Source organism: Aplidium turbinatum, chromosome 13 (genome assembly GCF_918807975.1).
Source record: "Aplidium turbinatum chromosome 13, kaAplTurb1.1, whole genome shotgun sequence".
NCBI lineage: Eukaryota > Metazoa > Chordata > Ascidiacea > Aplousobranchia > Polyclinidae > Aplidium > Aplidium turbinatum.
Window position 1 is genome coordinate 15,336,429 of NC_137484.1, and position 11,294 is coordinate 15,347,722.

The 11,294-nt window shown below is 37.7% G+C and overlaps 2 protein-coding genes across 2 annotated transcripts; one reads left to right on the top strand and one right to left on the bottom strand.

The window, feature by feature from the left end:
• Window positions 1-379: 379 nt before the first annotated feature.
• On the bottom strand, window positions 380-1,180 carry LOC145781681 (uncharacterized). The gene has a single exon (XM_082593355.1). It carries the CDS (start codon window positions 1,178-1,180, stop codon window positions 380-382), a length of 801 nt encoding a protein of 266 aa, XP_082449481.1.
• Window positions 1,181-5,217: 4,037 nt separating this feature from the next.
• On the top strand, window positions 5,218-10,856 carry LOC145782316 (intraflagellar transport protein 22 homolog). Its single transcript, XM_082594104.1, has 4 exons — window positions 5,218-5,351; window positions 9,449-9,611; window positions 9,749-9,921; window positions 10,234-10,856. The coding sequence occupies exons 1-4, from the start codon at window positions 5,274-5,276 to the stop codon at window positions 10,354-10,356; spliced, it is 537 nt and encodes a 178-aa protein (XP_082450230.1). The 5' UTR covers window positions 5,218-5,273; the 3' UTR covers window positions 10,357-10,856.
• The last annotated feature ends 438 nt before the right edge of the window (window positions 10,857-11,294 follow it).

Below are 11,294 nucleotides of genomic sequence, written 5' to 3' on the forward strand. Positions count from 1 at the left end.
TGGTTGACACTTCTCAGACAAGATTGACTAAAGTCGACGCATAAATTAAAATGTTTGAGAAAATCAGCACCAAGAATATTTTGAGATACTTCGGCCACTACAAAAATCCACCGAAACCTTGAAGTTTTATCACCAAACTGCAAGTTCATGGTTCGATGTCCAAAAGTGGCAATGGAAGTTCCATTCACCCCCACTAAAGAATGACTATGTGTTTTTAAATGTTTTTCAGACTTATACGGCCTAACCAAGCTTATTTCAGCACCACTGTCTATCATGAAGCATAAACCTGACTTGTGATCCCTAATGTGAAGAAGTGGACTGTGACTTTTATGAAATGGAAGTTTTGTTGCACTGGGCACAGTCGATCTCGCAGTGCAACCTACCAGTTTCCCTGGAAAGAGCAAGGAGGGTTACATTTGCGAGCATTTGCACCAAACCGTTGGTGATAGAAACACATCATATTGTGTGTTCTAGCCACGCGAGAATAATTTGAGTGTGAAGCTTGTGGTTTTGGTGCATAGTGAGCAGGTGGAGGACCGGCTCTCTGGGAAGAAACTTGGCTTGGAATAGTCCTCATTAATTCTTGCACTGACTTAGTCAATGACTCCAGCTGTAAATTTACCCTAACCATTTCAGACTGCTGGGGCTCTTTGTTTACAGCACCCACAAAAGATAAAGGGGCAGTATGCTTCATAGCATGGTCTGCTGCTATTGCATACTCCTCTAGTGAAGCCTCATGAAGTGGTGCCAATGCAATTTTAACCTCTTGTGGAAGTTTGTCGACCAACATGGACTTCACCACAGAGTCGGACATGTCTGACTCCGAGATATTTACTCTCATGTTAGCCACAAACTCCGAAGGTTTTACATCACCTAACTGCTTGACAGAAACTAACTTTTGAATTTGGTCGCATAAGGGTTCTGTGAATTTGCTTATCAGAAAGCTTTGGATGTCCGGGAATTGCTTTTGTCTTGCCAAAAGTGGTTGCACTGCAATCATAGTTGATGAATCCAGACAAGACATTAAAGCTTCAATCTTGTCTGAATCCTCAACTATGCTCCACTTCTGGCACACTCTATTAAAATTAGCAAACCATGACTTAGGGGCAGATTTGCAAAATTCTTGGGTGACTCGTTTACCCGGTTTTAAAATGGAAGTTGTTGGGTTGTTCTCTGTCATCACGCTGTTACTAGTGTTTGGTGAGGTATGAGAATTGTTTTGTGTGATGCGTGATTGGTGGCGTGTATTGTAGGTGTGTGTAGCCACAATGATAACAAAAAATGATTAGAAAAAAAGATTAAGTTAGTCTACACACATTATGGTATATAAATTTACACAAAACACTAACAGGCAATGCACTGCTAGAAGAAGGCTTTGTCGGGGGTCACCAGTTTGGCGTATGGGTTGTAGGTGGTCGAATAGTGTACGCTAAGCACTACCGACAGGCGACTCCTAGCTCAGAAGGGGCGTTGTTCTAACCTTAACTCTTCTAGAGTGCACTGTCTATTAATACCACACTAAAGTAAGCATTGTAGAAGTAGTATAATAATTCAAAGTACACACAATTTAACATTAATTAACAATGGTAGAAGCTAATACAAATGAAGGTCACCAGGGCAGACCAGGTTACACACACAGTAATATTACTTAATAGAATAAATGTCCTTAATCTATAGTCCGGGTTCAACCTTGTAGCCATGTCCGATTTCCGAATGTCATTTCTTTATTGTCCTTTGTGCTTCGCTTTCCTTCACGTCCGATCGCTGAGTTGTTGTTTTCAAAAAGTCTCTGTTTAGTATTCATTCGCGGCCACGTTCCAGCCTTGGCGCCTCTAGCGGACAGAACTATTCAGACGCAGGCAGAATTGTAAAGGGGAACGCCACAGGCTAACCAAATCACTTGCATTGTATATAGCAAAAGCACAAATCAAAAAACCCATACCGGTATCACTTGCATATCTCAAATAGGCCTATGTGCTTTGTTCCTGTAATACTGACGAATAAACCATTGATTGTTTGTTTGTTTTATTATCTTTATCCTGCATTGCGGGAAAGCGGACTTGAGCGCTATGCATCGGTGTACGCCTTCCGACGTACACCTGACCCACGCTGCAGCCGACTGCAATGTCTGTTTCCGGTTGTCTACTCTACTTATGACTTAAATTTGGTACTACCCATTACTCGAAATCGATCACTGGGTAGAGGCAATTATCGTAAAGTTTCTTGCCCAGAGAAACAACAGCAAGTGCGGGTGGCTGGAGTCGAACATGCAGGCTCTCGACTGCGAGCCCAACGCGCTTGCTATAAAATAAACCATTGCTGCCGATTGATTGATTGATGTGCAACATGACGGCATTTCTGAAGCAAGTAAATAAAAAGTGTTTGAGATCTGAATATAATATTAAGTTGAAAAAATTCCTCTTCAGAAAATGATAATTGTTGGATGATTTTTCATCACTATCCTCAAAAAAGTTAGACATATTTAAAAATTTGCTTGGTGTTTGGTCACAGCGGTAAACCATAATCTCTTCGTGGGAAAATTGTAACATAAGATTCCCGGACCCGTTCGTCTGTATGCAATGACCGAAAAGAAACACTCCTCTGAAAACGTCTATTCAAGAATTGTATTTCTGTAAAATTAGCCTCAAGGCTGTCGAAATTGGGGTGCAACACCGTACGCCACTAAAAGTTGTCACTACACAACAAATTACTGAGATAAAGACGGAAATTTCGTCCAGCTGGCAAGCACTAAGCAAAACAGTTAAATATGCAACCAACTTTCAAGCAACAATTTTAAGAATGACGAGAACAGATTGCAATATTTCAAACGCACGTAAGTAGTTTCTGTGACGTAATAATGAGATGCATTATGGAGCTATTCAAGCACCTGTCCAAGTTTGGCTTACACCTGTCTCGTAATTCAAGATTTAACGATGATGTAACGTTATGCTGCAGCTGCAATGTTTTACAGGTCTTGCAAACGATGGTGCAATCTGCTCATTTTTTAGAAATATTCCATTACGTAATACGCTAAGATTCAGTAGACCTGAACGGTTTTATATGACGTTTGATTTGGTGAACAATTGTCTGGAACAGTGTTGAAAGATACTTTCTGGGCTCCTGAAAAACAACTTTGTCTCAGTCACAGAATTTACACCCTTTCGTAAAAGTGCAGAATAAAACTCGCCTGAATGAGCAATCAACAAACCATGATGTCACGTGACAAAAATAGTTGAATAATGTTTTTAATTCTGAGTAAAGTTGCCAGATTGGGCGCTTTTACGCCCAATTGGGCTACTTTTGATTTCTCCAGGTGCCAAAAATTCGCGTTGGGCGCGCTTTTTTGGCTGGCGCCCAATTGGGCTACTTTTTTTTTAAATATAATATAATTTTTTATGTAAAAATTGTATCGTATTTAAGATTTTTACCTAACTCGTAGTTATTTCATTGAGGAGCAGCGTTTTTGGAGGCCTCGGTCAGGCAGGGTTACCAATTTGGTATAAAGATGCCAATTTTCAAAAATGTGCATGTTTAGGCTTTAATATCTGGCAATCCTGGCAACTTAAGTGATCCAGGTTTTCATGAAAATGCAGTGGACATCAGTTCAGTTTGTTTTTATTTCTGATCATCACAACGATAAACAATATATGTCAAATATAGCAGGGGTCTAGAAAAAGGTAGAAGCGACAAAACACGGACGCTATAACGTGCATGGTACCAAACCAGGACAATCAGTTATGGCATGGTCGCAACACCTTAATAAAGTTTTTGCAAATGTAGAAAGATGAGAAAAAAAGGCTAGTGATTTTTTTTAACAATTCATATGAGTAAAAAGAAAAACAAGACAAAAAGATAGTTTCTACGATGATCGACCATGGTGGGTTATCAAAACTGTTGATGGTCTTGAGGGGAACACTCTTGATGCGTTAGCTCATCACGAAAAGCAGTTCAACCATTTTTTGTGTTTAGGTACCGGTACTTGTTTGTAGTTATTTTAACAAACAGTTGAGTGAATGCATGGTTGCCAATCTGTCTGAAAGATGTGAAGAACTGGAAAAACATTTATAATTTGGGACTGATGATCAAGCGCTCTGGAAGAATTTTGTATAATAGCCTATCTCTTTGCTTGGGCTCCATTTTGGGCTCTATTTTAGAAACCCAAAAAAAATTGGGCTACTTTTTGCATAAGCTTGGGCTCTTTTTTATATTAACCTCTGGCAACCCTAATTCTGAGGGATCGACTTTCAAAAGGTCCACTTTGTGGAATATCATAGCCCTGATGTCTGATGATCAGGCGCGAATCTAAGAGTTTTTTTCGGGGGGGGGCCGGAAAATTTGAAAATCAATTAAAAAGAAAGAAAAAGCTAAACAGATATGAACAATGATACTACAACATATACGATATGCTAGAAAATAGACGTTAAAACAACCATTTTCATCAATTGTGATGCCGAGAGACTAATATCAGCTGTTTAGAAGCATATCAAACCATTTGATACGGAAACATACAATTTTTCACAAAATTTCGGAGGGGGCCCGGGTCCCCCCCATAAATCCGCGCCTGCTGATGATAATAACAATTTAGTCTTCGAAACATTTAAAAATACCTGTATAAGTTTAGTTTTTGCCGTTGAGATATATTAGTTACCCAAACCTTTTTGATGTTGCTAACATAGGTTGTGGGGTTTCAAAAATATGGCTTAATTGTCATGAGGTGCAGATGTACCATCCTCGGTAAATTGCCATAGCAAGTTCTACAACTACAATCCCGGTATATCAGCTAAAAATTAATGCAAACTTCTTTAGCCTAGGTATTAGTTTTAAAATAATTTTGTGTTGAACATATCTAAGCCCTAATAAAATTTTTGAATACTGTACGGTAGGCCTCGCACGCAAGGCAGTCTTTTTGGAATTGTGTGTTGCAAAATTTGTAGGCTATGCATTTTTGTTTTAAGCTTGAAGAAAACTAAAATTTCTTTTATTTCAAAATTAAGTTTTTCACTTTAAAAATTTAATAAAGAGTTTTACATTATTGGTATTTTCTAATTTGTTACGGTAATTGCTACTGTATGGAACAACTAAAATTCTGTAATAGCTTGAGTAATTGAGTAGGCTATTCTGTTTGATGTATATGGTTACTTAAAATTTTGTATCTGTTAGAATCATCTCATGAGCTGAGTTGTTCTAGTCTAAAATATTCTTTCAGACAGAATGATTTGAAAATCTCATTGTTCTAGATCAGCCTTCAGATAAATGTAAGGTACCGGTACAGTATGTTTAAAGCTAAAATTTTACTTGTTGGTCCTTGCAAAGCAGGAAAAAGTGTACTTGCAAATTTTCTTGGAGATCAGGTAGATAACTCTAAATTATTTTGCGTGTTTACTATAGAAAAAGCTTACCGTACTCAATAACTGTTAATGGTTTTTCATTGCTTGCCGGTGTAACAGTCCAAGAGTTACTGCGGCCCAGAAGTTACCGGGTACTGTAACTTTCAGACTGCATACACACCAGGCCTCGAAATTCACGACGGACATATCCGCCATCACAGCATGTGATGTCTGCGGAAAGTACCATCTAGATCGGTCATATTTGTCCGCCGAGAAATAACGCAGGAACTAGTGATACAAATCGTCATTACATAGCACGAACAATTGTTGTGAGAATATCATTTTCTGCGCATCTAGAAAATGTGAATACTGTATCCCTTAACTTCTATTCGAGCAAGAAAACTTTCTATTTTTACGTTGCTTCAACGATTGATGACATTGAATCAGCGTAACAAAGAGCATTGTGACGTAAGAAGCCACACGACCTCGTTCAGTGAAAGTTAATCAGTTATGCGGCGTATTTAGCAGGTACACGGCGCTTGGTCTGATGAAAGCTTTTCAAAGTGACTTCGCTGAAATTTTAAAAAGCCTTCTAAACCGTAGCTATAGTTCTCAAATGGCGAAGAATTATCAAGAAGAAGTGATTAAGCATGACGATTGATGCTAAAGCTGGTGTGTACGTTGTGAGACTTTATTTGTCCACCGAGAATCCAAGATAGCTGCTCAGATCGGACACGTTTGTCCGCCGTCAACAAAAACGAATTTTGAGGCCTCTACACGTGACCAACAAAGGTTGCCAGATTCAATGGTTGTAGCACCTTCAACAAAAATGAGATGAAAGTTAAACAAAACCTTGTGACAAAAGTCAATTGTTGTGTTTAAATACAAAAATTTTGAAACAAGACATTGCTTAGAATGTTTGCATCATGGCATTCTTCAATTGATACAGACCTCAACAATACATTGTGCAAGCTTCGAATTTGATTCAAGGCAGGCTTGTTTGCGCTTGATGACATGACAGGCTAAACGATGCAACATCTACTCGAATGCCCTGACCTAAAAGCAAGGTGCTCTGCACAGGATTTGGCCGAGTTCAACGATAGAGCAAGAGCCTGCGTGATGCTCTGGGCTACGGCCGTGTGACACACGATGAAGAAGAAGATGACAGGCTAAATATCAAAAATAAGCTGCTTGTCGGAGTTTTTTATTTGGTAAACATAGATTGACTATAGGCAGGGCTGGAAAAAATATTTAGCTTCCCGGGAATCTGTTTTTAGCGAAAATATTTCCCGCTGCTTACAATCACGATAATGACATCATAATTACACCGTTTACAGTTTTTCGGCGAAAAGCCTCACGCAAAAAATATATTATAGACGGTCATCTGTAGCTTCATAGTTCAAATAAACAGTCTTGGTACGGTATCGTATTTTATTCGTAAGCAGGCACGGCGCACTGTTTGTGCCTGATGTACCCACTTTGATCGGAATAAATTGGAACAACAATAGGCTTAATAAATTAGACGCCGCATGCTTACAGATTAGATCCACTGACTTACCGACCACCGTGTGAATGTCATGAAACAATACGACATCACGAGCCGCTTGTTACGTACTTGACAAGTTGACAATAACAACGTTTCATGCTCGAACGGGTGATAGTATGTGCATTGTGCATGAATTGAATAGCATAACCAATTATGAAAAGCGATATGGGCATATAGCACAAAAAACGGCCAGACGGCTGAATGCACAGCAAGTTTCGCTGAGTGAGAACACAAGACATTGCGAAAATTACTTCTGCAACCTACAAAACGATCAATCCGCTACACGAAGAATAACGAAACGCATTAATCAATTTGACAACAAAATCAAAATTACGACGCTAAAACAGCTGCTTTAGTAAATCAATGAAACCGCAAGCAAGTTTTGCTCATGCAAAATTACTACAAATACATTACCAGGACATAAAAGATTGTGATGATTTCTTGTTGTTTAGTCTATCTACCACAGCAGACACTTTGTTCATTTTCGAGCGAACGTCATTAGTACTAAAATGCAAGAGTTTTCGTTTGAAATGTAAATTAAGAGCCTGTTTCACGATGCTATTACACTTGCTTATGTGTGGCCCATTCCAGTGAATGAGCAGCTCGTCGCTATTGTTTTTATTTATTTGTGGATGTTTTTGTACCTCCGCAAACGTTTCGAAATTTTTCGGTTGGAGGTCGTAAATACGCAGTTATACGAATTAGTGTCGGAACTGCAATGTGTCAGCAAATTACGATGACGGTTGACGGTGAATGAAAGACGTTAGTAACGTGATTTTTACGGTAAAAATTTCCCGCAATCGACAAATTTCCCGGGAATGTCATTCCCGGATTCCCCATTTTTTCCAGGCCTGACTATAGGTATTTCACATAATTTTGTACTGCCTTTTTGCCATTGGCAACATACAAAATGTCAATTCTGTAGTTTGCTCAAGCCTAATTGTAAAATATGCTAAAAAAGTTTGAACTGCATAATATTATACCCATTTGCAAGTTTTCTCAAGCCAATTTCGAAACAGCATATATTATACCCTTGCAATTGCAGTAACTTTATGGACTGCTACAGTGGAGTGACTACAGTCCAGAAGTGACTGCCAAACCAGAAATAACAGGCACTGCTAGTTGATCAACAAAAGTTGCAAAAAGCGAAAAATTTGGAACTCAGTTAAATTAACTTGTTACTCTCAAACTAATGCATAATTTTTCAGTTAAAATTAATCAATGCTTAACCACTCCACTTTGGCGTATGGCGAGCCGCGATTGTAACCCGTGACGGCATTTTTTTCTTTTTTGTCTCGCATTGCTGTTTTATATTTGCGTCCATACACGCTTGCCGTTGAATTGGCACAGACACAACTCGCGTCTATCAACGCTTGCCGTGATGAAGTGGTTAACATTGTCATCGTGACTTTTTGAAGGATTATAAATTTCCTTATTTTTCAACAAAAAAAAAGGAATATTTGGCAACCCTGGTCACTTCTAGACGCTACACCGGTACTCTAAAATGTGAGCTAGTAAGCTGGGAACTAGTTCTCCAGTCACTGCAAAATTAGTGTGCTTTTATTGTGTTGTATTGCTATTCATAGTATTGTATCAATGTTTATATTTCCTTGCCTGCATTAATGACAGTGGTGACATGTTCAACTTGGTGATGTTACTATGTTTGTTTGTTTGTATAGATTATTTTTGTATTTGTTTTCAGTATCGGTACGTTATGGATTAAGAATAAAACCAGGCTTTTAAGCTCAAAATGTTTACTAGCCTCTGAAACTACCATGCCAATAGGCCATGTTTGATCGCCAGCTTCCACAAGCCAACATTTCTCTACTCCGTTGGTATTTGAAACTTTATTTCCACTCACGTTCATGTTACAAACTTTTTTTCTCCACTTGCATTCGCATGTAAAATTTTTTCTCTTTACTCAAATCCTTTTTTCACATGCAAGGCAAAGCAATATTGCAAATAAAATTTGGCAGAAAGTCTGAGCATCGACCTAGATAAAAGCTCGAGGACTAACTCTATGTTTACTTGGAAAGCAGTGCATTTAAATATAACTACAAATATTCGAATATGTTTCAGGGCCTTATTTGCGTTGTTCTTACCTCAGTGAATGTCGAAACACGATATCAATTATATAACGGACTTTTTATTTTGACTACTGAGTATCTGATAAGGTGGAAGCTAGCTTGCTATTTTTAAAGTTATTTCCTTTTACAACTTAGTATTCAAAATTCCACAGTATAATTCTTGAAATATTTTTTAAAAACTTTAAATATGATAGCCAGCTAGATCAGTTACACATACTCCCTATTACAAGTATCAGCACTATTTTCATTTAACTTCAGGCACTGGTTGACACTCTTTTTTGCAATCTTTTTCACTAAATGACATCCAAAGTCCCAGTGCTTACCATTTTTTGAATTTATTTTCTCCAAGTCAGGTGTTGGCACTTCAACAAAAATAAACTGAATTTTTTGTATGAATGCAGTTGTTGCTTCTACACTTATTTTAATTAAGTATATACAAAGAATAGCTATGCAGTATATATGCGTATGTCATTCTCTTAAAATTTCAGACTGACAACTCCCAAAGTGATTATCACCCAACGATTGGCGTACGAATTTTAGAATTTGAAAGTACTGTTGACCATGGAAAAGCTATAGATGTTGAATTGTGGGATTGCAGTGGCAGTGACGATTATGAAGAATGTTGGCCTGCCATGTCACACCAGGCTGATGGTAAGTGCTACTGATATATCTTTTAGTTGACTTTATTAAAGTTTGTGTTATTATATTTATGTTACGTCATCTATTTTGTTTACAAATACCGGGATTGTCAATATTTATTTGCACTTATATACATGTTCACTGTTCAGGTGTTGTTATTGTCTTTGATCCTTTCAAACAGTCAGCATCTCCTTCAGTTGAGTCTTTTTACAATTGCTTTGTGCAAAACCAGGGTCTGAAGAGCAGCCAATGTGTGCTGTTTGCAAACTGCAAAAACAAGGAGATCAAAACTATAACATCTCCTATTCCATCGGTGCCTGTTGTAAGTTTTTTTAAATAACTCGTTGACAACTAAAATTTGCTTTTTTTTGTGTGGTTACACTTAGATTGTTTTTAGATCTTCTTCATTCATGCAAGATGCCAGTGTAGTACAGTGATTCAAACTTCCAATTTCATAACTAATAACTGCGCCTTTTTTTACCAAATAAAATGTAGCGGATAAGAATCCCCTGTACTGGGTTACTACTGTAAAAAATTGGCATTAATTATTCTGCCTTAAAGTTTGAAAAAAGCTCAAGCAAAAAAACGAACTTTCATACTAAATTTTTTTAACATGTTTCTGTTATATTTGCAGGTGATAACGAGTTTGGAAAAGAATCCTGATGAAATTAAGGATTCATTTAAAAAGCTTCTTCAGAACGTTCTTGGCAAGCTGTCCGATTCAAGAGAACGTGAAGAATTGAGCATAATCTCATAGGAGGTTATGGTTTTGTATCAGTCAATGTCTGCAATGCTAGATATTTTCATGACTGAATACCGCATCATGTGAATGCTGTGGTCATTCAGGTAACATAACATTGCACTAAATTTACCGCAAATGACCAAGAAACTGCAGCGCTTAGAGTTTTTTCCGGAAAAAAACAATAGCACGTATTTAAAAATGGTACTTTGTAGTAACATGCACAATTGCACATACTAGCACAACTTTAAGTGAATATCAAGTTTACCGCGGATGTGGAAACCGCTAGAACGTTTACTTCTACAAAACTTGTTAATTTGAAAAAATTGCCTGATACAGTAGTCAGATGCATTGTTCACCTATGATATTCTTTTTTGGCTCTTGCACTGAGCGAATAGCAGTGATCTGTAAGACACCGGAACAATAGTTGCTGACAACGTTTTTTTTACGTTTGTTTCCATGCTCTGTTGTAATAGATTTATATTTTCATATTTAATAAAGAAAAAAGTTAAAGAGTTGTAAGGGCATTGAATCTCTGCCATAAGTCTTGTCTGCAAGGTTGATGTAAAAGCAAGGTTTATTTAACTAATAAAATATCGCAGGGTTGTTGCCTTGCTGATGTCGGATATTGTACTTGACCATTCTGTTAATTGTTTTAACCTTTGTCATATTCGGGTATTTTTAGTTAACCGGGTGATGAAGGTAACCTTTAGAGATTCTGCAGGTCTGCTTACTAGCGAATGTCGAAGGGAGGGGAACGAGATGGTGCTCACACGGCCCTGTAGTGTAGGCCTTTTTTGTTATATCTGTTCAGAGTGCGATAGTTTTTGTTTAAAGTACGGTGTACTGCAATAAATTTGCATTCGATATTTAAACTTTTACCAAAAGGTTCGATTTATGCTTTTATTTAAGGATATAGCTATTATAGTGTTTACTTATTATTAGTTTTTACTTAT